Source organism: Patagioenas fasciata, chromosome 14 (assembly GCF_037038585.1).
Source record: "Patagioenas fasciata isolate bPatFas1 chromosome 14, bPatFas1.hap1, whole genome shotgun sequence".
Classification (NCBI taxonomy): domain Eukaryota; kingdom Metazoa; phylum Chordata; class Aves; order Columbiformes; family Columbidae; genus Patagioenas; species Patagioenas fasciata.
The window spans coordinates 16,606,830-16,633,811 of NC_092533.1; the positions used below are offsets into that span (position 1 = coordinate 16,606,830).

Below are 26,982 nucleotides of genomic sequence, written 5' to 3' on the forward strand. Positions count from 1 at the left end.
TGATCCCAAAACACAGGTCAGCCCAGCAGGTCCCAGTGTGGCTGGCTCCTACCCTCCCCAGCTGCCAACTTGGGGACCCCCCTGCCTCCTTCTACTGGCTCGCATGGACAAAGCTGCACGTGCACTCTGGGAAGCAGGGTCTCCTCAAGGCTTCTGTGAGGGGATGGCAAGGCCAGTGCTGGATAGCCAGTGGCAGTGTTGGTGTCTGTGCCAGGGTGCATGTGCCCATGGCAGGAGAGACAGCACTTGGCAGCTCTTCCCGAGAAAGAGGATGTGGGGACATGTGCTGGGGAAGGATGTGTCACTGCTGAGGAAATCCAGAGTGGGGCAAGAGGGGGCTGCTGGTGGTGGGACCCATGGCACGGACCAGGAGTGCATCAGGGCTGCAGCCACCCTGGTGTGCGGAGGGCAACCGCGTGGGCTGCGGTGGGCGAGCGGATGTTGCAGAGCGTGCGGGAAGGAAGGATGCGGGCATAGCCTCATCACCCTGCCAGGCACAGGGAGATGCAATGGCCAGCAAGGGGCTGCCGGTGGAGAGCAATGCCCTGTGCTTGCTGTGCCTGCAGCATGCCTGCTGTCACTGTCACCGGGCTTGGCTCCCTTGGTTCTGTGCAAACAAACAGCCAGGTTGTGTGCAGTGCAAACACAGCGGCCGGCAACACAAACACCCAGCCAGCATGGGCGGGTTGTGCTGGAACCCACCAGATCTGGGCAGGATTGAGCCCCAGGAGCAGCCTGGCATGGCGCCAGGCACCACCACAGCCAAAGTCATGTTTCGGGGGAGTGTGGGTGGGCACATGTGGGTGCCGAGGGTGCTGGTACCTGTCTCACAGCAGATGGGCCGGGAGCTGAGGCTCGGGAGTTGCTGGTGCTGGATCCAGCCCTGGGGAAGGCAGTGGGGGACACCCCTCCGCATCAACACCACTATTCCTAAGTACAATCAAACCTCCTCCATGCCCATCCCTTGCCCCATGGTGGGCTCCTTCCAGCCGCACAACCCGCTTCACTCCAACACCATCAGCTGCCCAATGGGGCTGGCCTCATTCTGCCCCCTCCAGCATAGACAGGAGGGGTGAAGGCAGTAGCCTGTGGCAAGGTGGGGACAAAGCCACGCCAGGGCACCCTGGGGTGCTGAGGCATCCCTGCGCCGTGTGGCACTGGGTTTGGCTTAGGCCCTGGCCCCCTAGGGACCCCCAGATCCTCCAGGAGAGGTGTGAGGTGGGGACAGGGTGGTGGCAGGAGAGTGGAGTCTGGGGACAGGTTGGGGTTGAGACTGCAGGCTGGGGGCAAGGCAGGCAAAGGGGAACAGGCAGCAGAAGGCAGCAAGACAGAGACAGGGAGGCAGGCAGGAATGGTAGCCTGCAGCCTCCCGCCCTTGCCTACTGCCAGCTCCGTGTGCCAGCAGCCCCCCTGGCAGCTGAGGTGAGCCAATGCCTCCCTCTCCCGAGGTGCCAGGTCAGCCAGTAAACACTACCTGTGCATGCTGCCCACACACACCCAGCCTCGGGGATGTCCTGGTGAACTGGCAGGGGGGAAACCCTATCCCCATGGAGGGTCCCACGAACACAGCCCTTTGGCCAGCCCACCACTGACCCTCCTGGCTCTGCTGCCAAAGGTTTTCAGGCTTCTGACGGCCAGAGGAGGCGGAAGGAAAAACATCCAGCAAACAATTGCAAAAGTCAAGTCTGAGCAAGAAGGAGGGTGTGAGCAGGGGGGTTGCCAAATCCGGTAGTATTCCTTGGAGACGCTGACAACAATGGCAGGAATATTTAATCACGCCTTGCTGAACCCAAAATGGCAGCAGGGCTGGTGGCTCAGGACCTCGAGGAACCAGCAAGGTCCTGCAGCCAGAGCGTGAGTTGGGACAAGACTCTGCGCTCGCCCAGTGCTGGTGTCAGCAGCATTTTCTGGGCCACCACCTGTGCTGAGGACAAGGCCAAACACAACAAGCAGTCCTCAGAGCGGTGAAGGGGACCCAGAAGCAGTGGTAGTCCCAAGCACAATGGTCACGAAAGGCTAGGATGGAGGAAACAAGGACAGCAGCCAACTAGGAGGGGATTTCAAGCTGAAGCTGTGACTGAATTGATCAGGCTCTCCCTCAGGGCACAAAGGTGGTCTTGAGGACAAAATGGGTCTCTGCCGCCATCCCAAGCTGCCACTGCCACCCCTCTCCCATCACCTTTACAGGGTGGCAAGTGGCTGGAAGCCTGTCCTCTATTAGGGTGCCACCCCATCACCAAGGCCAGGAGGAGGTTTTAGCTCTGAACCATGAGGTCCTGCTTCTTGCCTGATGCTCTTCTGGTGGGGTGCACTTGCTCCTCCCAAAACCTCCCAGGCCACCTTTGGCACTAGTCCCAGCAGCCAGCGCATGTCCTGCAGCAGCATCCCACGGTGCCCACTGTGACGCCCCCTCTTCTGCCCCTGCTTAAGACCAGTCAATGCAGTTTCCTTTCTGCTTTCCTGAGCCTTCTCCTCCCCTCTACAGCTTTACCGCAGCCCTGAAGAGACCATCAGCTCCCCTGGGCTCTCCACGCCGCCCAGGCCCACAGCGCTGGGTGCCCCGGGCTGGAGAAAGGGCGGTGGTACCGGTGCGGCGTTGATGAGCCCGCCCAGCCTCGGCAGCCCCGAACCGACGGGTGCCCCCCGCGCCACGGCCCCTTTCTCCCTTCCTCAGCTGGCTCCGGCCGGCGGGACCCCCCCACGGCGGCCGGAGAAACCCTTCCCGGGGGCGGGACGGCCAGGAAGACCCGCCCCGTCCCGCCCCGTCGCCTTCTACCCGCCGCGGGGCCGCGCCGCTGGAGAGCGGTTGCTGGTGCGGGGTCGAGCGGAGCGGGGTCTAGGCAGCGGCTGGGACGCGTGTGCCCGCGGGTCATGGACGGACGGGCGGTGCTGATCCACGCATTGCTGGCGGCAGGTACGGACACTCGTGGGGAGTCCCGGACACGGGCGCTGCGGCCTCGATCCTGGGCAACGCGTCCCCCAAGTGAGGGGTCCCAGACACGTGTCGGGGGGTGGTCCGGGCAACGCGGGCGCGGTCCTGGGTGAAGGGTCCCAGCCCTGGGCACTGACAGCGCGGGCACAGCCCGGGTTCCGGGTGAAGGGTCCCGGGTACGAGTGGAGACGGACAGAAAAACTGGTCCTCTGTCACTCGTGGGGGAGGTCCCGGTTACAGGCAAGGCGGCTCCGGTCCCGGGTGGGACCTGTTGTGGGGGGTTCCGGACAGGGTCAGGCCGCCCCGTCTGACCGTGCCCCTTTCCCCCGCAGTGTGTGCGGCGGCGGCGGGCGGGCTGGACCGGGACGAGCTGCACAACGAGGTCCTGCACAAAGGCGGCGGCGTGGCGCCGGTCCCGGCCACGGCCCCGCTGCTCGGCGGCAGCCCGGAGAAGGAGAGCGGCGGAGCGGCGTCGGGGGACGACCTCAGCGAGCTGCCGAGAGGTACGGGCGGAGGGAGACGGCCCCCGGGCGCTTGGGACGGCTAGGGGTGGATCGAGGCGGGGGCTTCGATGCGTTCGGGGTAGTGGGGCCGGTGCGGTCCGGCGGGGCGGGCTGGCGGCGGTTGGAGCCGGTGGGGCCAGGCTGGGCTCGGCTCAGCGCCGCGGGTTCGCCAGCAGCAGCTCGAAGGGAGTTGGGGGGACTCCCCAGTCGCCGGGTACTGAGCGCCTATGGCAGAAGTCCTGAGTGGGGCCAGCCCGTGGGGCATTAGCACAGAGCAACTGGGCTTTGGTAGCTCCTCACCTCGTGCCAGGAGCTGTGTCCCTGAAGTCCCTGGCACAGGTGTCCCGAGTTCCCGGGCCCCCTACTCCTTGGCCAGATGGAAGGCAGAGCCTTTCTGAGCGGCATGGCAGCCCCTGCCCGCAGGTGCACAGCCCAGCCCGTGGGACCGTGGTGCATTCCGGGTGGTGGCCACGGTTGGGTGGCCGCCGGCGAGGGGATCGCTGTGACTCACCCGCTGCCCACACATGGCTGCTCCTCATGCCTAGGCAGGGTTAGTCAGCCGGCAGTCCCTGCTATGGGGGCGTTGGGGACACTGTTGATTTGTTAGGCTTGCTGGGCATTCATGCTTGGCTCTTTTCCCCCAGCTTGGGACCAGAGACTGTCCCGGGGACTCTCATGAGGGTGGGACAAGGGGCCCAATGCAGGTTGAGGAACACGACCTGTACCTGTGCTTTGCACGTGACTGCTGAGATCAGTAATCTGGCAGCAGGAGGAGCACACTCTACCCTGTACAGTTCACACTCTTTTTATCCGTGTTTTTCTTTGCTTCTGGCTGTGCCATCAGACCGTGACAAGGAACTTGCAAAACCAGGCTGACCCCCTTGCGTTCAAGGGCACGCAGCCCCCGGGAAACACTGTTATTCCTCCTGCTGGGAGGGAGATGCTCCAGCTTGCTCCTCTGTGCATCCCTGTGAGGAGGGCACCCTGCCCTAGAGCAAGTGATCTGGCAGGCATGGGCTGACCTTTGTCCGTGTGGATGTGGGATATTTGGTTACTGAGGCCTTTTGGAGCACTTTCTTGATATCCTGAGCTGAGCTATGGTCAGAAAAAAATCTGCCTTTTGTGTTGGAGGCACCTTCCTCTGTGCCACAGCCCCCAGGATATCTGAGCATCCCCTGCCCACCTGGGCTGGACTAGTTTTCCTACCAGCAAGATCTTCCAGATTTTCTGTCCGTTCTAAGGAACGGAGCCCTGGGGAGGAGCAGTGGTGACAGTGGAGGTGGCTTGGCAGGGTCAGCACCACTGTGTGGCCACTGGCTGTGGCTGGGAGATAACCCGCAGGGGAGGGGACAGAGCCCTGTGCATCACTTGGATCCGGGAGTTTCTCCAAGCTGCAGAATTTCCTGGAGTATCAGTTTTCTCCAGCGTGAAAGATGTCGAAATCATGAAATAACTTTGCCAGGTGTGCAACTGGCATGATGCAGCACAAGAGGTGCTCGCTGGGGAGGAGGAGACAGGCTTGGTTACGTCAGGAAGTGTCTGAGAAGGAATTAGGCAGGTTACAACTTGCCAGGTTAGACTGGGCCATCCTCTCCTTCCCGAGCAGCACAGGGCTTAGTTCATATTTCCCCGGTCTCACTGGGGTTATTAAGCACTGTGGTTCCGGGACAGCTGAAAGGTCCCTCTTGGAGCAGTGAGCACTCTCTAGCATCTCAGCACCTTGCGAGATCAAGCCGGAGGCTGATTTTTGAGCTATCAGCACGTCTTTGAAGTATTCAAATAATGTTGCTGGTTTCAGTCTGTCTCCAAGCAAGGAGCTCAGTGCTCCAGTTCCCACCAACCCAGCTGGGAGCTGGCTTTGTGCCAAAAGCCATGGGTCTCTGCACTGCAATTAAATACATACCTTTGTAATTCATGGGAATGCGGCCCTTGCCATCTCTTTGGCTCTGCAAAACCAAAAATTAAGCCAGGCTTGCTCTCTTAATCCTGCTCTGGGTGTGCAAAGTGTCCTTGTATCCATAGGAAGGAGAGTCCATCAAAGCCATGAATAGGGTCTTACAAAAGACTGCACTCATCGGGGGGAAAAAAAAAGGCCAGATAAAGGAGCAATTAACAGTTTTCTGTGTTCAGTGGAAACTAGTGCATATAATAGCAATATTTGAGATGCATAAAGCTCTGTTTCCCCTCCACCCTGATTCCTTTCTTTCCTTGAGAATTGTTCTTATGAATCGGAAAGGCCATGATATTTGTGAGAAGCTGAAAAGAGAAAAGGAAAAAATCCTCTGCTTGGGGCAGATCACGGCACAAAAGGCTGCGGGAGTGCCAGGGCTGCGCTGGTGGCAGCAGCCCAGCGTCTGCTGCTCTGCCTTCTCTTCAGCTGACACGCGGAAATGATCTGACCCGTTTTCTTCTTCCTAAATTGTTTTGCAGTTGCTTTCCTGTCAAAGCCTCAAGGCTTGGTTACTCCCAAGAAGAAAGGGAACGGGAATAAAAGAAGAAAAGGCAAAGGCCTGGGGAAGAAGAGAGACCCGTGCCTGCGGAAGTACAAGGATTTCTGTATTCACGGCGAATGCAAATACATCCGAGAGCTGGGAGCTCCCTCCTGCATGTGAGTTGCTGGCGTGTGCCTGTGCCGGGGGAGCCTTAGTCATGGTTCCTTCAATTCTCCGTGCTGTGTAGAGGAAGAGCAGAGGAGATATTTTTAGTGCATGTTCCCCATCCGTGCTGGGATGGCTCTGACTTGGCCTCTTCCCTGTGCTTCTTGAGCAATGTCCAGCCCCACCAAAGATTGTCATGGACTTAGACCCAGTGTTCCCTGCCGGTACAGTACGCTCTGGCTGAGCTGCTGCCTGAAGAGTCGTGGCGGTGGGGGGACTTGGAGGGTGGTTAGCAGGGGCTGGGGTCTCGCAGCCAAGGTCTTTTGCGGGTCTGGTTGGCAAGACCCATCCTGACTCTGTAGCTCTGTGTCCTCCTGGCTGCTGCCAGCCTTGGCTGAGAGCTTGGGGCTCCTGCGGCTGTGGGGATGTACTGCTGCAGGCAGGAGGAACATCTCTGCCATGGCACCGGCAGGGAGGACTGGCCTTTGGGGACAGTCTGCCAAAGCTATGTCTAAGCCATCCCTTGGCCCTTATGAAATACAGGGCAGTGCATATCCTGCTCTGCCACCTGCTAAGGTGCAGTTACAGACCAGAGGCTAGATGAGGCAAGCAGAGGAGAAAGGGTTTGCCTGCTGCCGGGGCACCTGGATCCAGCACTGCTACCACAGGAAATACCCAGGGGTGCACATTTGAGCCCTGCTGACGTGGGCAGGGGTTGAGCTGGCAGATATATAAGAGGCTTTGTTCTTTGCTATCAATCCTCTGAGCCACCCAGCCCTGTGCCTGAAGCCTGGGGAAGATAATAGCTCCCTGGCTTATAGTGCCCACAAGATCTCATGCCCTGCAATCCGCAGGGATCAGGCTCCGCATAGCTCCTTGAACCGCTTAGTTTCTCTCTGCCTGGAAGCTGTCTCGAAGTTGGGCCCTTGTGCAGGGGGCTCGGGACTGCCAGCAGGAGGAGATCTCTGTTGGTGGAGCTGGTGGCCCAGTGTGATGTGGGGTGCAGCGGCCCTGCCTGGGACTGGGACAACCTGGTGTCCCCTGCCCAGCCTCCTGTCCTCCCCAAATCTCTGGGGCTGGGCGAGGACCTGGGACACAGGCAAGCACCTCTCCATCCAGGTGGCCTATCCCTGGGTGACATCTGCCCAGAGCCATCACGGTTTTTAGGAACAGTAGCTATCTCCCCCAGTCCCCTATGATAACAAGGACTTGTGTTGGCTGGTGTCACTTGGTTGTAGCTGCTCTTGGTGACTGGCTGCCCATGTCACAGGGTCTCCTGGATCACTTCCTCGGGCTGGTCCTCGAAGTGTGGTGAGGATGCTGCTAGGCTGAGTCCTGCAGCTCTGCCTTGTGCCCAGCCTTGCTGCTTGTGGCTGGGAGGTGACACTGGCATGTGGCATTGTTGGGAGCTAGGCAGGAGGACTGGGTTGAGACCCCATCTTGGAGACAAGCTTGAGGGCCAGTGGCGCTGGAAATAGGTAGATATATATATATCTGGCTGCATCAGTGTGCTTTGACTCACAGGAAGGGTTGGCAGCCTCTCAGCTCTGTTGCGGAGCGTTATTTCTGTTAAGTGAGTAACCTCCTGAGTCCACAGCGAGGTGGCACTTCTCTGGCTGGCAGGGTGTGCAGGGATGTCCTGCTCTGAGGGAGGAGCTGAGCTCTGGTCCGGCTGCCTTTCTGCTCCCTTTTATGGGATTTCCTATTTCCAGAGGTGGTCTGGGCAGCCTGGTGATGACTAGGAAGAGCACAGACCCTGTGCCTTCTGCTGGGGGAGCTCACTATTTCTAGGAGTGTTCACTTGGTGCTTGGGGCAGGAGAAACTTAACTTGCCAGTACCAGGGAGATGATGGTGACACCAAACCTCCCAGCTTAGGGGAAGGGGACCAATGGGAATGGGCAGGATGCTGGCTAAGGCTGAGCAAAGAGGCAGCTCCTTTCCATGAAGGTGTGAGGGACTCAATGACTTTCTGTGCTTCATCACCACCAACCTTTAAGACTTTTTGTCTTGCCCAGATGCCAGCCAGGATATCATGGAGAGAGATGCCACGGTCTCTCCCTGCCTGTGGAGCATCCCCCCAGCGCGTACGACCACACCACGGCACTGGCTGTCGTTGCTGTCATCCTGTCCTCCCTATGTCTCATCATCATCGCAGCCCTGCTGATGCTCAGGTGAGTGCGACAGGGCTGAGTTGTCGGATCCTTGTCCCTGGAAACACCATGTGCAGGGGAGGGTGGCAGGGACTTCATGCTGTGAACATCTCTTTGCTTGGCCTCACAGGTGTCACAAGAGGGGTGTCTACGATGTAGAAAATGAAGAGAAAATCAAGCTGGGCATCACTGTGAATCACTGAAGATGCCGAGTGCTGGTGAGGTGAGCCCCTGGCTGGGCATGGGGCAGCAGTGGGGCTGGTGGGCAGCTGAGGGCTCTGCTTGTTGATGCTGGCTGGGAATGCTGTGTGGGTCCTGTGCCAGGGCCAGGCAGGAGTTGAAGGCTGTTTGAGCCTGGAGAATTAGCTCATTGGATTTGGACCAAGAGCCTGGGTTGACCTGTGGGACCCCAGCCCTCTTTCCTCCCCTTTCTGCTCAAGCCCCTGTCCCTTGACATCCCCAACCACCACCACCTCCTCCTTTCTAACCTGAAGTCCCTGCTTTGCCCCGTCGCTGTGTGCTTTGGGGATGTTTCGAAGTGGAGAAGCTGCTTCTGTTTGTTTTGTTTGTTTTTTTCCCACTCATTCTGCTCTCTCTCTGACCCTCTGAGTCACTTCCCTTCCTTAGATATTGCCTATGTGTATATATATCCCCATCCTTTTCACTCCCACTCCGCTTTTCGCTTGCACCAGTGTAATGCCTTGCAGCTGGGCATGGGGGAAACTTGCTGCCAGCCCCATGCGCTGTTACTCTGGCTGGGTGGTGCAGTGTGCCCTGCCCTGGGGTGGCTGTGGCCGGGTGCTGGGAAGCTTGCAGACTTCCTCTGGTCTGGTCCAAACCCTGACATTAGATGTCTTTTATAAAGAAAAATCTTTGTTCTTTGTGAGGATGAAGTAATGCCTTCAAAGAATTTCTGTAACGTTAGTAATAGTGTTGGGGGTGGGATTTTTAGCTGTTTGTAGGAGTTGAATTTTGGGGAAGGTGATTCAGCACAAGGTTTTTCATCGCTGTCCCCTCTGTGCTGGGGATTATTGGAGTGGATGTGTCCAGGGGAAAAAGTACTGCAGTCCCTGGGAGGGAAGCTTGCTGGTCCTGTGTGGGGAATGCTTACCCACTGCTGTCCCAGCCTCTGGGGTCCAGCCCGGCAGTGGCTGCTGCTGCTGGGGCTACGGTGGCCACGAGGGTTGTCCTGCTGGGCTGGGTGGAATGGGGTGGGATGGGCACCTTGGCCCTGCCACGCAGGAGCAGCTCTGCGGGCAGAGCGGCCCAGGGCCCTGTTGTGAGTTCTGCCGCTGTCTTGCAGGGCTTGGCACTAGCACACTTCTACCTCCTGGAAGAGGCGAGAGCCGTGGAGCCAGCGCTGTCTCTGGGAGCCCACAGTGGCAGGAACTTGCTGGAGCAGGAGGACAGAACCAGCCTGGCGCTGGTCGGGCAGCGGCATCACTGCAGGGAACTTCATGGCTATCTCCGGGATGGAGGAGCCTTGGAAGAGGCTCTTCAGCAGCTCTCTGTCCACTGCAGTGCATGCTGAGGAACAAACTGTGATAGGCGAGGAGACCGGGCTCGGGGCTTTCTTAGGTGCAGGAGGGGTGGGAGGGTAACAGCTATTTAACAAGATATTTTTCATTTTAAATTATATATTTATTTTAGATAAACTGTACATATTATTTATATTTATTGCAGGTCTGGCTCTGCATCCTTCACGTTAAGTCAAGATGACAGGGTCAGACCTCCCTTATTTTTTAAGTGCAATGTCATATTCTAATAAATAACACTTTGTTACAAACGCTGGGGTTGTTAATTTAATGACAGGGGTGAGAAGGAGTCAGACCTCTGAGGACTTCATGTAGCAACATGCCCTGGCTGGTGGGGTATTGCAGACAGTGGCAGAAATCCTGGGTTTGCTGGGTTGGCTTGTGCTGTCCTTGGAGGGGGTGGCAGAGCAATGCGGTACAAGGGGCTGGTGGCAGGACTGGAGAGCCTTGAAGCAGAGAGAAAATGCTTTACCTCTGCAGGAAACCTATTTTCCTCCAGCCCCTTTCCCTTCAGCAGATGTCAAACTTCAGTTTTCAAAGGGGAGTGCTGAGCTACCGCTTTCCATTCCTGTTCCTGCAGTGTGCACTGAAGCCAGGCAGTGAGTAGCCTGCGTAGCTTTTTGGCTTAATTTAGCCAAAATTTAGCTCTGGTAAAGTATGAACTAAGCTTCATGCTCACTGCAGGAGGGGTTGTTTATGAAGTGTTTATGTAGGTTCCTCCCTCTTATGCAGCCATGTGGTGCCATGGGAAGGGAGAACACAGCAATACTTTGGTTTTCCAGTGCTTCCTGAGATAGAAGGGCTAAAGTACATGGCTACAGCAGATGGGAAGCGAGTGGGTGACAACAGGCACCCTCCTGTGTTATCACCCCAACAGCTCAGTGGCCTGAGTCCCAGAGCCAGGGAAACAAGTTACTGGCTCTGCTTTGTGCAAACCTGAACCTTAATGCTGTGGGAGTGCCAGTTTAATCAGAGACTCCAAACTCTGGCCTTTTTCAATGTCTGTTAAGCAAATAATGCCTCCAGCTGCTGTGCAGGAGGCCCTTCAGCTCCAGGTTGCCTGGTTGCATCCCTGCCTTGGTGTGCTGCTGCTGTTTCCCTTCCCAGAGCTGCTCCAGCCCTGCCACCTTTCTGCCTTTCATGGTGGGCAGCTCTGCATGCCTGGGGCTCTGTGCTACCCTGGCGAGCACTGGGAGCAGCCCTGCTGGAAGGCTTTTCTGCAGACAGCTGGAACTTCTGCCTGGAGCCCAGCTGCCCTCTGCCCTCCCTGCAAGGATGTGTTCTTGTTCACTTTGCTCCTCCATAGGCCAGCAGCCCATCAGTGGTAACTCAACAGGCCAAGGGATGGAAAACATTTGAGAGATGTAGGGAGTGGGGGGCTGGCTGGATCTGTGGGCTGGCTCCCTCTGTCCCCCCTTGGCTGGGAAGGGCTGACAGTCCTACAGATGCTCTGGCCTTGGCTAAGGCAGGGATGAAGAACCTCAGGGCAGCTCCCTGGTCCAGCTGTGCTTGTGAGCACGAAACAGGAGGTGTCCCACAGCCTCTGCCCTACCCAGGGTGCACACACGCTGCAGGGGGAACCAGGCTGCTTGCCGAACTGCGCCTGCAGGAATGGGGTGCCAGGAAAGCAGTGTCCACCACCCCCCCTGGATGGGAGGGGGCCGCTGTGGCAGCTGGTCAAGGTGAGCACTGGTGGGTCCTGGGGAAGGCAGGTGGTGGCCTCCAGCAGCCTGGCCTTCCACCCCCCTCCAGGCATACACCCAGGAGCACAAATGCGTCACCAGCCACTTTGCTGGCTGCTACCACTTGCGGCCTCTGTCACTGACTCCATACTGTGACCTCTGGCATCTGCCTTCAGATCCTACTGATGCCTGTGCCTGGCTTGTCTATGGATGACACAACATCCACCCAGCCAATAAACACCATCACCTGATGTCCATTCGGTGACGGACTCATGATGGTTCGTTTACCTTGATCTCGAAGTGCAAAATTAAGGCAACCAAAACGGCAAGGGGTTATCAATCAAACAGTGTTACTTTATTATTTTGCCTGTAAAGCAGCATGCGATAGAAAGAGAGTAGAGAAAAGGAGAAAGGAAAAAGGGAAAGAAAATAAAAAGGTGGAAATGAGGATTTGATTATCACCAGACGAGTTCCAAAGGCATCCCTCTGGTCTCTGTCCCGTAGAGTCCTGCCGCTCTTGCATTGTGGTCCAGGATCCTCTGGTGGGAAGATCTTAACAGTGTCAGTTCTCTCAGTTCCTGATGACGACGTTTCAGGCAAATACTGCACCATCTTCAGACCGACTCTTACACCTGGGGTGTCCCCCAGCCCCTGACCTGGGCTCACTTGGTCCCATGGCGGGCAAAGACCATGTACCTGAAGGAGAGCCCTGCGCCTTCTGCTCAGTCTCTTCTCTTGAGCGAGGGTCAAACCTAGGAGACCTCCAAAATCCCAGGTGTGGATTTAATGAAAAATTGCAATATATTGGATCTGTCAATTTAATAACTAGTTCTCCCCTGCCTGCCCCAGCACCTTGGCAGCCATGCGTCAGTGCCTTTTGTCATCACACTGAAGCAGGGTTTGGATGGAGGAGGCAGCAATGCATGGGAGCAGGGATGAGTTGGCATAAGAGACACCCCAAAGGCACTCAGATAAAGAGACCGAGCCCTGTGTTTTGGGGCTCAGAAAACAGAGACCTTTGGAAGCAGGCGGTTGGCACCCCTGTGCCTGGCTCCATTCAGCTGATTTTCCTCCTGACCGGGGTTGGTGGCTTTGCCCAGCTCCTCACCCAGCCCCTGAGCTCCAAGCCTGGGATGGGCTTTGCCACAATGAGGTACCTCCCATGGGTTCGTTGCCACCACAGAGAGGGTGACACTCATTCCCCGTGTCTCCTGGGGACACAGCAAGAGGCCTCACACTGGCACACAGCTGCCCTCGCAGGCAGGATGTGCAGGCAGTGGGGACTGTCCCCCAGCTCCAGCTCCGCACTGGTGAGTAGCAGTGCTGGGGGGACGGTGGGTGGGTGGCTGAAAAGAGCTGGGAAAGTCACTCAAAAGTGAGCTGTGCTCTGGGAGCAGGTGGCAACAAGAGCTGAGAGTCCCTGAAGGTCAGATCCTGCATTCTTTAATAGGGGTGTTTCAGCAGGTTCCCCCTGCCTGACTCTGGTTGCAGAGCGGCACACCAAACACTTGAGTCTTCGCTGCCTTTGCCCAAAAGGCATCTGATGGCATCGCAAAAATCTCACCCCTTGCCCATCTGGGAAAACTCCAAAGGAAGCTCTGGGGCTGGAGGAAGTGAAGGTGGTTCATTCGTGGGCAGAGGCTGCCAGGTGCTGTGGTAACAGGAGACGCAGCACTGCCAGCCCCTCCATGGGGAGCCCCCCAGCCTCTCACCACCCTGCCCGGCAAGCACAGCACAGTTTAAACCTCTCTGGGCATTCACAGAGTCCCAGAATGTCAGGGGTTGGAAGGGCCCTGGAAAGCTCATCCAGTGCAATCCCCCCATGGAGCAGGAACACCCAGCTGAGGTTCCACAGGAAGGTGTCCAGGCGGGTTTGAATGTCTGCAGAGAAGGAGACTCCACAACCTCCCTGGGCAGCCTGGGCCAGGCTCTGCCACCCTCACCAGGAACAAGTTTCTTCTCATATTTAAATGGAACCTCCTGTGTTCCAGTTTGTAGCCATTGTCCCTTGTCCTACCATTGGTTGTCACTGAGAAGAGCCTGGCTCCATCCTCCTGACACTCACCCTTTATGTATCTGTAAACATTAATGAGGTCACCCCTCAGTCTCCTCTTCTCCAGCTCCAGAGCCCCAGCTCCCTCAGCCTTTCCTCACACGGGAGATGCTCCACTCCCTTCAGCATCTTGGTGGCTGCGCTGGACTCTCTCCAGCAGTTCCCTGTCCTTCTGGAACTGAGGGGCCACAACTGGACACAATATTCCAGACGGGTGCCCCAGGACCCGCTCCCGGGGCCGGCCGAGGGTCCCCGCGTCGGTGCTGGCGGAGAGCACAGAGGTGGCTGCTGGGCTCCCGAGCCCTGGCAGAGCTGAGGCCGCCAGCGCGGAGGGGTGCGCGCACCCCCCAGCCGGTACGGCCGGGACAGGAACCCCGCGGGGCCGCACAACGGTGACACCTCGTCCCGCACAGCCCGCCCGGCGGCCCCGCGCATGCGCAATAGGAGGCGGGACCGGCGCTGCCTCAGCGCGCAGGCGCCGTGCGGGGACAAGATGGCGGCGCCCGTGGATCTGGAGCTCAAGAAGGTACGAGCTCCCCCGCCGTGGGTCCTGTGTGCTGTCCGTGTCCTCCCGTGTTCTCCGGGGTGCGTGCCCGGACCTTCCCGCCCTGCAGCCCGGAGCCGGTTCGGCCCCCGCCGCTCAGCCTTGGCAGCGCGGGGCCGCGGGCTGTCAGGGCCGCCGGCTGTCAGGGTCGCTCCTTACGGCCGTTGCTCTCCCGCAGGCCTTCACCGAGCTGCAGGCCAAGGTGATAGACACGCAGCAGAAGGTGAAACTGGCCGACATCCAGATCGAGCAGCTAAGCAAGACTAAGAAGCACGCCCACCTCACCGACACGGAGGTCATGATGCTGGTGGACGAGACCCGCATGTACGAGGGCGTGGGCAGGATGTGAGTACTGGGGGATACAGGCGTTTGTGTCTGGGGGTTAGCTGCAGGCAGGTAGAAGTGCTTCCATGTGTTGGGTGGTTGTCAAAATGATAATATTTGAACACTGAACTGTTCATGGGCTTTGTCATACTAGTCACTATGCAAATATGATGTGTTTTGATTAATTTCCTCAACGCTCTTCTGTTTGACTTCAGCCCCTGATAGGAGGCTGTACAAAGTGGTTTCAGATCTGAAGAGTGCTCACTTGGTAAATATCATGCTAGACTTCTGTGTTTCTAATTCAAGAGTACTATGGTTTATCTCTTGTGTTTCTTGAGTTGGGTAATAGGGATGACTCTGCCAAGCTCAGGATGTGGAGTGAAACACTGAATATGCTCTGACCGCTGCTAAAAGGGGTGTTTGTACTGACCTGTTTACCCACCTTCTCAGTGTTGAAGTGGATGATCACAGAGCCGAGCAGTAAGGCAGGTCAGGCTGCAAGTATCCTGATCCATGCAATCTTCAGAGTGAGTTGTAGGGAGGCGGCAGGACTGGGAACGTGTAGTTTGCCCTTTGCTGCGAGTTTTCAGATGAAGTTGTACCCAGGCCAGTGGATGTATTCAGCATGATAGTCCTCTTCTTGGCTCCCAGTAGATAAACTTTTCCATGTAGGCAAATGAAATATTTGGTTTCTGTGGGTATACTAGTGACTGGTACCTTAAAAGGAGAGTGATTTTGCTCCCTTGCAAGAGGAGACTGATTTGAGCTGGGCAGCTGTAGGTGTAGTGAACACTTTTGTTTGGAGCAGTCAGGAGACACACAGAATACTTCTTTATAGGGTAGCAGATGTTGTTTCGGCGCTGGCTGAAATGCGTTGTCCTGCTTTCTGCTTCTGCCTCCCATTTAGGAGTTAGAGACACTTATTTGTGTCTAAACTATTTACACTTTCTCTGTGTGCAGCAGCCGCAGAAGCAACAGTCTTCTGGGGAGTCTTCGTTGGCTCACCTTTCCGTGACCAGCTGGGGTGGCTCAGGCATGGCAGGCAGCTCTCGCTCCTCGGGGGCAGCAGAGGCACCATCAGAAAAATATTTGCATTATGATAATATTTGAACACTGAACTGTTCATGGGCTTTGTTGTACTAGTCACTATGCAAATATAGGTTGAGTGCTCTTCTTCTGAATACTACTCATTCATTTTTAAAAATTTATTTCTTTTCTGCTGCCTTAGCTTGATAATGATGTTTCTGTGAGCTCTGCCCATTCTTGCCGTGGGGCTGGAGGCTGCCTTGCCAACTGCCAGTAATGCTATGGTGTGATCTTTGTCACTCCCTAGTGTGGAGAACGTGCACCAAGGACACGAGGCTCTTACTGAAGCCCACATCAGCCCCTAGTAGAGAATTTATTGCTGAAGTCTGGGCTTTTAGCAAAGCAGGCTAAAGCAGTCCTTGAACAGGAGTTAAAATCCAAGGGCAGTCTGGCATCTTGTGTTCCACTAGAGACCAAAGGAGGTGGTTGGTTGTTAGTGGTTATTCTGGACATTTAAGCCATGTTCTGTGAAGTGGAATTGCAGATTTTTTAAAATTTGTTGGCTTCATTGGCTTGCACAAACGTGGGAGTTCAGCCACCAAACGGAAACTTATAATGGCTCCATTTCTTTTGTGTAGTCTAGCATGCTAATGTTGGAGCTCTAGAAGGTTTCCATCATCCATAAAGGGTGGAGGTCTGCATCAGTGTTAACTCTGATTATCAATCTCTTCTGACAGCTTGCTTGAATAGCTAAATTCTTTGAAATAAGTTTTGTGCTTCCATTCCTGTGTGTTTCTCTGTGTGTTCTTGTTGTGTGGGGTTTTGTTGTTTGTTTGTGTGTGTTCTCTTCCCTCTTTAGCTTTGGTGGTTTGGTGTATGTGCAGAAGACTAGTATGTACACTTCTGTAGGATAAGATACTCCAGGTCTTTGTGGAATTTGAAGGCTTGAGGAACTGTGGTGATGTGCTGCATCCTGGGAGGAAGTCTGCCTTTTTCAGTACTTGCTTCCGTACTACTTGGAAAGCAGTTGTGTGGTTTTTGTTCTCTGAACCCGTATCTTGAGCCTCCTTCCTTTCTGAGAGGCTTTCCCTGCACTGCTGGTAAATGCGTAAGTCCCTTTGTAGTTCCTCTATTTGATCTCTTTTTTATTTTTATTTTTTTTTAAAATATATTGTAGTGTGTATAACATGCAGAGGCCCTTCCTAGCCTCCACATGTGGGGCTCAGTTTACTTTTGCTGTAGCTATTTTTGGTTTGACAGAAGAAATGTCAGTGCCACATAGTATGAGATGATAAACTGCTGCGTACTGTACATATCCATAAAGCTGGGATATCATCCGAGTGGTGGCGTCTTGCCAAATACATTTCAATTCTGTTACTTCATACTCTTTTGAAAGGCATGTTACGTAGCCTGAGACAACTCCCACTATGCTGGACTTCTGCTTAAGCTATTTGTGAACTGATATCATCATATTTCTTTGAGAACTATGCTAAAAGTTTAAGCTTCAGAATTCTGTCTGAATATTTCAGACCTTTCCCTTTACATTCTTTTAACCCGTAACCTGGACAAGATCCCTATTTACAGAAGGAAAATGTCTGGCACTTATGCTGGGCACAGGGAAGAGAGCACTGCAGTTTTTCAGGCCATGCTAAAATACATGGTTAGTTTTGGTTTGATGTTGCTTTATAATGAGTTTACTTCTACAACGCATAGTAGAACACTCGCAAAAATACAAGATAGTAAAAATCAAGCAAATGCTGTAGCACAAATGTATGTTCAGGGTTTTCTGCAAGTATAGTGTGTTATTACAGCTGTGTCTATAAAATGACTTTGTGCGAGTATAGTATTTTATGGGCACAGCTGTAATAACATGATTTTGTCCTTTTTTTTTTTTTTTTAAAGCGGTTCAGATTTTTGGTGGCTGGACCATCCACAAATTAAATGTTCCTGGGATTTAAACACATTACCACTTTTACTGTGATTCTTGGTTTTGTTTGAAAATGAGGCCTCATAAATTTATCGCGAGCTCTTTCCTGAACCCCTGAATCCAGCAATCACTACCACACATCCCTCAATACAGCTGCAGTAGCTGCATTTTGACTTTGTGTGTATGTATGAGGTTGGTGTTGGATTCTACCAACACACATCATTTCAGAACAGAGTGGCTCTGCTGTGCTTCCCGCTCGCATTTCAAAATGCTCACAAAGAACTGAAGGACACGCAAGGCTTAATCTTTATGGTTGAGTTACTAACTATAGGCTGGTCTGTGAAATCCGAGTGGCTTCTCTCTCACCAGTCTCCTTGGGTAAGGCTTTGTGTGGAGTTGAGTGCTGAAGCCCAGCTGCTGAGGAGCTGACAGGTGCTGCAAAACTTAAATAAATGCCACAGACAAGCATGTTGCTCTCAGCCTCTGGTCAGTATGGAGTTCATAAACTTGAAGCTCCTCTATCTCGCTATCGAAACCAGGAAGATTTTATTTTCCGCAGTAAGTCCAGTGTGTCTAGTAAGTACAATCAGGCACTGAACTGTGAAGAAAACAGTTTGCGTCCAGCTACTTGACCACCGTTGGTGCTCTATGTTGAACAAGACAGGGTTGCTGGTAGATGGTGCGTGGGGAATCAGAGGCTGTATGGCACGATACATGTGTGTAAGCCGTAAGAGTTTCTATCACCCAGCTCATTTTTGTTTCACGTTTTTCTGAAATAAAGCTTGAACAATGTTCTTCACAGGATTATGTGTGAGTGGACCTGTAAAAGTTTGCAAGATCTTTTTAGAGAGCAAAAATCCAAGTGGTGCATGCAGGGGGAATGCAGTAGTTGGTCTGCACAGGTACCTTTGATGTGAGCAGTGAAATAAGGGGCAGCTCTTGGTTGTCATATCCTGTGGGATACTGGGAGTCTGGACTCCTGGATTTTGTTCCAGATCAGAAACAGAGCTTGTTGTCTTGGGCACAGGCTCCTTTCCAACTTAACATCTTCTGATTTCTCAAACGCATTCCCCCCTGCCCTTCCCCCACTTAGTTCTTGATTATATTCCTGCTGACTTGGGCTGCTCGTTTGTCATCTCTTGGATATCTTAGTCCTGTTACAGCTCTGCTGCTCTATATAATTTCTCCATGGGATGCTGAAACTTCAGAGAAGGAAAGATTTCCATGGCTTGCATGCAAGATGTGCGTCAGTTCTACAAAACAGCTGTATTTTGTTAAAAAAACACTTCTAGATGGAAAACTGGTATAGAATGGACACATCTGATAAGTCAGTATTTGTCAAATGTAAAAATAATAGCTAATATAAAAAAATATGTGATTTATTTAGCCTTACTTGGAATAAACCTCTTGGTTATAGTTCTTCCACTTAGTCCATGTGCATTGTAATAGAATATTAGCGATACAGCTTTTATTTGATGCTTGTCTCCCTTGCCTGCAGGTGTTTTAACTCTTTAGGAACATTTTTTTGTTGAGACTAGGAACATGACATTCAAACAAATCTGTTCCATTCATCTGGATCCCTGACTTTTTCCCTGCACAGAGGAAGGAGCTCCCTGAGAAGTGTAAAGGTGATGAAACCTAAACAGAGAAGATGAGGATCAGAACAGAGGCAAACTATTTGTGCAGGCTGCTGTTGCTGGAAAAGGCAGTTTGATCTGTGATCCAGAGGCAATGTGCTTGCACATCAATGCCAGAACCTTCAAGAAGTCTCGCAGTTGCAGGACAGCAGTTTGAAGGTCAGGCTGGTGTGGGGAGCGAGGGCCGTAGGAAGGCACCGTCATTTTGTCCCTACCTCCAGAAAGAGGAAATCTGGGATCTATTTCGAATCCAACCTGTTTCTTCAGTGGTACAGAGTTCTCTTTGGATACATGCTAGGCAAGTATTAAATGTTTTACGGAGCTTGAACTGCGCCTGCTTTTGTGGCTTGCTGTGCCAAATGACTTTGCAAAAAAATTACAGAACGTTCTCCAAACACTTAAAATGTCACTCTGGTAATTCTGAAGCAACAAAGAACTTCCCGGTGTGGAATCCAGGGGTGTCTGGCCAGGGTGACAGGGTCCACAATGCTCAGGGACCCCAGCTATGGGGTGGAGGTGCCTAGAGTCCACCTCCGCTCTGATATGTGTATGTCAACATAATATATAAACTTTATGTGGAACGGTCTTAATACAAATGAGAAATCTAGGTCTGAGCATCCTCTAACCTTGCTGCCTGGTTGAAGCCTGAAAGGAGGAGGGCTTAATTCCTGACCCCTACATGAAAACACTGAAAGAAAATATGAGAAAGCTAATCCTGTGGGATGAGATTGCTATTTTACACAAATTTAATACAGAGGCATGAGAACCAAAGTGCTGAACTCAAGAATGCAACAACTGCTGTCTTGAATTTTTATTTTTGTTTTCTCCAAAACCATTTGCTGAACTAACAGAATGTTTCAGACAGTTAAAAAAAAAAAAAACTAAAATAATCAGACTTTTTGAGAAGAAATGATTTTCCAAAACAACATCCAGCCTCTTCTGTCCACAAATGCTGATTCTAAAAAGTTTGTTCTTACTGATTAGGAAACAACAGCAGGATTGTTCTAGCACTAGCTAATTTAACTCTGGCATCCAGAAATATCTCTTTATTAGGGTTATGCTTGAATTCTTTTGAATCAGTTATCTTTCTATCCACTTCAGTGATGTTTGCTGTGTTGCTTACTTTGATGCTTTGTTGTAGGAGTTGCCATGTGCAGAAGCTGAGGCTGCGCTACTGAACAAACCACAGGTTGAAAGTTGGGTCTTCCTTCTCACTTAGCAGTTCAGAGTTTTCTTCCTGGGCAAGGCATGAAACATTTATTTTTGTTTTCTTGCAACTGTGGATGGTTTTGCTTTTCAAAAGAGGTGGATCCTGATTTTGCCCATTTTTCTGTGTAGGTTCTTGGTGAAGGGTGAACATAAATTTGCCTGTCAAAATATAGCAGTGTCTGCATGTGACTTCATTTTCCTCCTGCAAAGTTCACTTTTCTCATCACAGAAGATTTACCAATAGAAGAAAAACACCCCAACTTTTTTAAAGTAGAAATTTCTTTAGGATTGATTGACCAGGATGTTCCCACCAACATTTTGCTTGTTTATGTTTTTCTAGATGTGTGTTCATTTGGTGGTGTGGTGGTTTTGTGGCTTTTTTTTTTAATGCTCTCCCTTAGGATTATGTGAAGAATTCTTAAAAATACAGGAAACTTTAGAAATGGATCTTGATTTCCCATTATCAGAAAAATAGTTTTTTTCTGCTGCTTGCAAATTTCAAATATGGTACAACCTAGACTGCAAAAAACTGATTTGAAGTGCACGTTCTAGTAGGCATGCTGTGGTCATTTGAGTCTTCTTTGCTCAAACAAGCTACAGGTCATAATTGCTACATACTAAAAAATTGCATTAAAGCACAATTAGAAGATAAAACCACTAAACCAGGGATACAGGGAGGAAAAACTATGGAAGGAAGATTTCACCTCCATGAACTGCAGTCATGTTTGTGCTGTTTTCCCCACCTGGTTTGCATCTCAAATGTTATTAATTCCTGTATGGTAGAGAGGAGGCATTTGCTTTCCTTTTTTCTTTTTAAAAAAAGAAAATTCCATGTATTTTGCTTGAGCCTTCGAAAGGAATTGGTGATGTGATGATCTTTAAAAGCGGACCACAGCACTATTTTATTATTTTGAGTTGTGCTATATTTAGTGCACGCTTAGAAGTATATTCCTGCTTTCTTTTTTAAAGAAGCAAGCATGAACAATGGTATAAATCTAACATCTAGTTAAGTGTCTGGCAATGCAGAAACTGCTGTTTGCAAGATGTGTTACTATCTTGGCTTGAGGTCGTGTAATAGCTGCAGCTATTGACAGATCCAAAAAAAAAGTGAAAACTCGATGTAAACATGGCCTGAAGTGCAGAGCAAAGGGCTGTGGGCAGGTCGGAGGGAGCGCTGTTGCTGTCGCGCTTTTTGTTCTCTTCCTTTAGCTTCTTAAAGTAAATAGGTTTATGGCTTACAAATGTTCATCTGAGTAAAAGTTACCCTTGTTGTGGCCTGTGTTGGGCTGGGTTTGGACAGGTTCCAGTGCCACTCCTCGGGTGCCACGACGCTGAGTTTGCGCAGGTTCTGCTCGAGCCATCTCTCCTTCCCAAACAGCTCCTGCTGTATATCCACATGTGAACTATAAACTGCTGCTCCTGGAATGTATTCATATATAATCCTCCCAATATAAGCTGCAGGATTTGTTTTGCTTTAAAGCATGTGCTGCTTTGGTGGGGGGAAGTTAGGTTTAGCTATATTGAGAGTGACCCAATTAAAGACTGACCACTAAAATAAACGCAAACATAGGAAAAGCTTCAGCTCATCTGTTCCAACTCCATCTGTTTCTGAACAAGATCTAGTTAGAGTATATGATCTGTTGAATGGGAAATTCAAAATCAGACTGAAAAATGTGAAACCCTTAGACGTGAAGGGTGACAGCAGAAACTATAGTTAGTCACGATTTTACTTTTGGTTGTTTTTTTTTTTTTAATGTTGCTTCTTTGGCTTGTTTGGACCTGGGTAATTCATCTAGGATGGTTAAAACTGGAATTTGCTGGGGCACAAGCAGTGCTTCTTATGAACTGCATAGGGAATAATTTACAGAAGCATAAGCAGAGCCCAGGGGAGTCCTGGGTGCTCCAAGTTGTGCACAGCCGGGTCCTGGTCAATCAAGCTAGATTGCTTGGGATCAGATCATGTGAAGCCTCTCTTCCATTGGCTTTGAACAGTACTTAGAATGCAGTAATCCCCTACTGAGTGTGCTCAGAGCTTGAACAGCAGTGCAAGTTGAGAATTAAAAAGTGTCTTTAAATAGATAAGGGCATGACTGGGCTTAGCCCAACTTTTCTCATGGAGTAGTGTAATGAAAACGCTTGGTTTCAAGGAGTGGGATATTTCATGTACATGACTGCAATGCATTATAGCACAGCATGTCAGTTTTTTTAGAAATACAGTAAACATGATAATGTTATGGTGTTGTACAAAGTTGTTAGATTTCTTTTCAGTATCTTAATTTTTTTAGAGAGGTTCTTGCAGCGATTGACATGGACCCAAGTGGGAAGAGCTGTTTGCAGCCTGGCAGGAGGGAGCCCCTGCTGTGTGAGTCCTTCCCTCCTGGTTTGAACGCTGTAGTACAAGCTGTGCACGAGAAACACCTGAGCCACGTTTGCTGACCGGCCGGGGAAGAGGAGAGAGCGTTTGTGTCTGGGACAGATGCCTGACACCGAAAGCTTTAGATATAAAGGCTGAAGTTGGCTTCAATTGCAAGTAATTGAAAATAAGGGTTCTTAAGGGAAAACCTGAACTATGAGCATCACTGGTACTCCACCTTTAATAACTTTAATGACTTGTATGTCATAATGAAGAGTGGCGTGTGCTGAACAAACATCTCCATAACCTCATTCATTAAGAGATGAGTCTTTCAGTATCTAATATTACGTCTTAAAGTCAAGTAAACAGGACATTTTGGTTGAAACAGTCTGAGTTATGGAATTACTTACAGTGTACGAACATCACTTGGTGGGTGTGTCAGTGTGACACGAGGGAGCAGACAGATGATGAAGCTGATGGCATTGCCCACCAGCCTGACTACAGCCTCAAGACCAGGGCATAAGGGAGTGCTGTCTAAACACTGAACAAATGAGCACCATATCTAGAAATTTTCGATTGGGAAGGGGTAAGAGATCCCTTCACAAGAAAACAAGCAACGACTCTCAGAGAGAGTATATAAACCACTTTCTCTGCCTTAGGGAAACAAAATCCCAATGTGGAGATAGCAGCGGGAGGAAAATAGAAACAAGTGGGAATATTTAGAGTGAGGTTTCTCTTTCAGTTCCCTTGTGCGCTATTTTTGTTCCTTATATTACACTTGACAACCAGTAGTCACCGAGAAACTGTAGTGTGTAGGTACAGCTGATTCGCAAACACTTTATTGTTATAGAACTGCTCTGGTTGGCAGCCCAGGTTTGACTGAGCATTGCTGTCCTTGAGGACCCCACTCCTCTGGAGCTTTCCTTTCTAATTTTATTTGCTTTGTTTTGAGTTTTTACCTCTGTCTATGAACACTGGAAAAATTGTGAAATATCCTGAATATGGCAAATCCCATTCCCTTTGAAACAGGTGGCCACTTGAGATGTGGTGAAGTTGTCCATTCTGATCCAGATATTTCTGGTGTTATTTCACAACAGTGAAAAAGTTCCTGTGTGAAGAGGTGATTGTTACTGAGCTTTGTAATTGCCACCGTGGTGCTGAACATTTTTCTGAATCGTTTCACGTTTGGCAGTGTAGGTGTTGTGTTTGACAGGTCTATTAGTGTGCGCTGTGACATTCCAGTGAGAGAAGGCAGACACAAGTGAACTCATCTGGAAGAGGATTTGGTTTGCTGCTTGTCTTCTGTGGACTATTGATACTTAAGCCATCCCAGTTCGACATACAAACTCTCAGAATGTGGAGCCTCCTGTGATGGGCTTTAGCAGAGCAATCTGAGGAGGCAGCTCTTCAGTGCTCATCTGCACCAAGGGGTTGATGATAGTTGTGTCATGTACCAAGCTCAGTGTTATGGAGCAGAAAGTAGCTTCTCAACTCTGATGTGGGGCCATTTCTCAGCTGGTGGTGTACCTCTAGGTGGTGAATGAAGTTCGTGTGTTTGAAAGGCTTGTTCACCAACTCAGGGAAGGACTCTGTCCTTGGAACCTCCCATGGTTCTTTCATGAGCTTAAAAATTAATAAATAAGATAAACACATTTAACTAAAACGAGGTAGCAGAATGACACAGCCATGTTTCTTCAGCTTTGGTGAGGAAAAAAAAGGTTATCAAGTTGGTGTTAGGGTAATTGGAAGAATGAAATCCAGATTAAATTTAAACTGTGGTTTATTACAAGTGCCCTGCAGCACCTCTTACTTAATGAGCAAAACAAGCTTCTGCTTTTTCCAAGCGCTGCCATAAACCATGTTATTTTCTTAGGTAAAATTTTTGGCCAAGATCTCCATAATGTGTGTCTCCCAGGCTAGAAGCTGAAACACTGAGTTTTTTGAGCCCTCCTAATGTTGGACATTGAAGCCACAGATTTAAGTAGTTAACTGTGGATGTGGATTCATAGCTTCAACTTTCAGAAAATTGGTCTTGGGGCAGGGAATTAAACTGGGTGGCTGGAAGCCCATACTGGTGAAGACCTCCTGAAGCATGCTGCTGGCCAAGTCAAGGACACTTGGCTTGCTTCTGAGCCAGTGTGTGAAGGGACATGGGTTCCGGCCCACTATTTTATAGCAAATCACACTAATGTGGTTGTATTTGTGCCCAGCTGTCTGCATAAGCCTTGTCAGTGCTAACTTCAGCCATCCGGCTTTAATTTGCTGTCGCATGTCTGCCAGAGTATGGTGGGAGGGAGGATATTTTCCCTGATGACTTCTGTTGACATTTGCAGAATAGAAGTGAAGTCAGCCGTTTGTTTGAAGACTTTTCATGCCTTTAGCAGTTCTCAGCCAGCACCTGTAGCTCAGCAGGGACCTTCCCAGCTGTAGCGTGGGGAAAATCACTCCAGCAGTGATGGTGTTTGTTTCTTAGACCAGGGCATCAGTGAAACCAAAAGGATCGGTCTCGCTATACAGTTTGGGGAAGCAAATGAGAAGGTATTCTTTTCTTCTTGGCTGCCCCCACAAGAAAAGGAAGTAATTGAGGAAACATTCATATGCACACACAGGCGCAGGGAAGCTGTGACGTGGGAAAGGACCGATGGGCTTTTTTCTTCTACTGATGGCATCTTGCAGCTTTGATTTTTTTGCTAATGGCAGCTACTGCAGAAGCAAGGCAAAATTTTAGTCTTCACCCCAAAACCTACAGGGAATGTGTGTGTGAAGGCTGGAGTTTGTTCCTTCTGGTATCACAGGCTCAAGGGAAGAGCGTCAGAATGACATGGTTGCTGGTGATCCTGAAAAGTAGCTCTTCTCTGGCTGGATCCAGGCTCTGCATCTAATAGCAGTGTAAATAATCCCCCGTCATAGAAGGGTGGTCATGGACTTGATTTTCACAAAACTGAGCGAAACCCACATTTTATTTCATTGGGCTGTTGTGTGCTGGCACCTGGAAGCATCATCGCTGTGTAATTGTGGGGGCACCTAATGGAAAGGGGGGATTGAGGGGACAATGAGCGTGAGTGAGCTGTGTTGTGAAGAACAGGAGCAGGCATAGAACAAAGATGGCACCAGTAGCAAGCATGAGCTAAGATTGGGAAGAAATGAGAGATTTGAGAACTTCGCAACGTAAAATACATAGCGGAAGTTCCTGTAGAAAAGAGGAGGTAAAGTGGAACAAAGAGAGAAGTGGGAGGAGGAGGAGGAAGCGATTGTTAAGTGCAGTTAATAGCAGCACCAAAGAGACTTTTAGTTGGAAACCTGTTATAGTTAACTGCAGTTCTGTTCCTATGTGTTTCAGGAATGCATGTGGCAGGTAGTTTTCCTTTTGTCTGTTGTGTTGCTGATGCAGGTTATGCTGAGTTTGAAGCTAAGTGGTAGGTCCGCATTTGTGTTTACCAGGCCTCGAGCAAGCATGTCGATAATGTCATTTGTCATGGGAGATGGCACTACAAACTGATTTCAGATTTGTCTGTAGCAGACAGGGAATGCACCCTGATTCTGCCCTGTCTAAAGCTGCCCATTTTAACTGTTCAAGCATGAGCTCTTGTCACCTGGCAGGAAGACATTGACCCTAGTTGGTGCTGGAGGGAGACCTTGACCTCATTGGTATGACCCGTGGAGGCTCCTTTTAAATCCCCTGAGGGACTTTCTAAGTTGGGAAGGGGTGAATCTGCGGCTTTTACATTCTTTATGTCTGGAAGGATGAAAAACAACCATGGAGGGTTCCTAAAATTCATTTGAACTTAGTTGTCCTTTACCTCTTTGCGGGATGCCAGCGCCACGTGCTGGAGAGCTGCTTTGGATGCTGCTGCTCCTTTAGAGGCTCTTCTGAGCAAGTCAGGCAGCTTTTTGCACGCTGGTGAGCAGGATTGCTGTGACTGGGATGCTACGAATGCATCTTTCGAATCCATTTGGCAATTAAAAACCAGAACAAGTGGAAACCAGTGGCTGCAATTTCAGCCTGGGAATTTGGGGGTCAGTGAGGATGTGTTAAAGACAAGCCCTGAGCAGTAGGAGCTGTGGAAGGTCAAGTAAAGGCAAGTGTACCATGGCTCTGTGTTTCTGCTGGAAGCACCAGGCTCTGTATCATCAAACCACAGAAGGGTTTGGTTTAGAAGGGACCTTCACAGACCATCCAGTCCAATCCCCTGCCATGGACAGGGACATCTTTCCTGGGTCAGGTTGCTCTATGCCCTGTCCAGCCCGGCCTTGAACGCTTCCAGGGATGGGGCACCACAGCTTCCCTGGGCACCCTGTCCTAGTGTCTCACCACCCTCATTGTAAACCATTTCTTCCTTATGCCCAGTCTAACACTCCTGTCTTTCAACTTATAACCATTATCCCTCGTCCTGTAACTATAGGCACTACTAAAAAGTCTCTCTCTGTCTTTCTTATAAACTCCTTTTATATATTGAAAGGCTACAGTAAGGTCTCCCTGCAGCCTTTTCTGAGCCAGGTCTCTCAGCC

At 51.0% G+C, this 26,982-nt stretch overlaps 2 protein-coding genes across 3 annotated transcripts in view; both read left to right on the forward strand.

Annotated features, from left to right (window-relative positions):
* The first annotated feature begins 2,787 nt into the window (after positions 1-2,787).
* HBEGF (heparin binding EGF like growth factor) lies at positions 2,788-9,969 on the forward strand. Of its 2 annotated transcripts, none has more exons than XM_065849226.2 (6): positions 2,788-2,914; positions 3,265-3,435; positions 5,866-6,043; positions 8,049-8,204; positions 8,314-8,406; positions 9,487-9,969. In XM_065849226.2, exons 1-5 carry the CDS (start codon positions 2,872-2,874, stop codon positions 8,384-8,386), a joined length of 621 nt encoding a protein of 206 aa, XP_065705298.1. In that variant the 5' UTR covers positions 2,788-2,871; the 3' UTR covers positions 8,387-8,406; positions 9,487-9,969. The 2 variants fall into 2 exon arrangements, with proteins under 2 accessions (XP_065705298.1, XP_065705300.1); XM_065849228.2 differs by having other exon boundaries at positions 8,314-8,401.
* A 3,894-nt stretch (positions 9,970-13,863) lies between these two features.
* The window catches only part of PFDN1 (prefoldin subunit 1), a 30,860-nt gene continuing 17,741 nt past the window's right edge, over positions 13,864-26,982 (forward strand). Inside the window, exons 1-2 of the mRNA XM_065849139.2 lie at positions 13,864-13,979; positions 14,176-14,342. Of these exons, the coding sequence (XP_065705211.2) occupies positions 13,887-13,979; positions 14,176-14,342 (260 nt within the window). The 5' untranslated portion in view covers positions 13,864-13,886. The remainder of the gene's footprint in view (positions 13,980-14,175; positions 14,343-26,982) is intronic.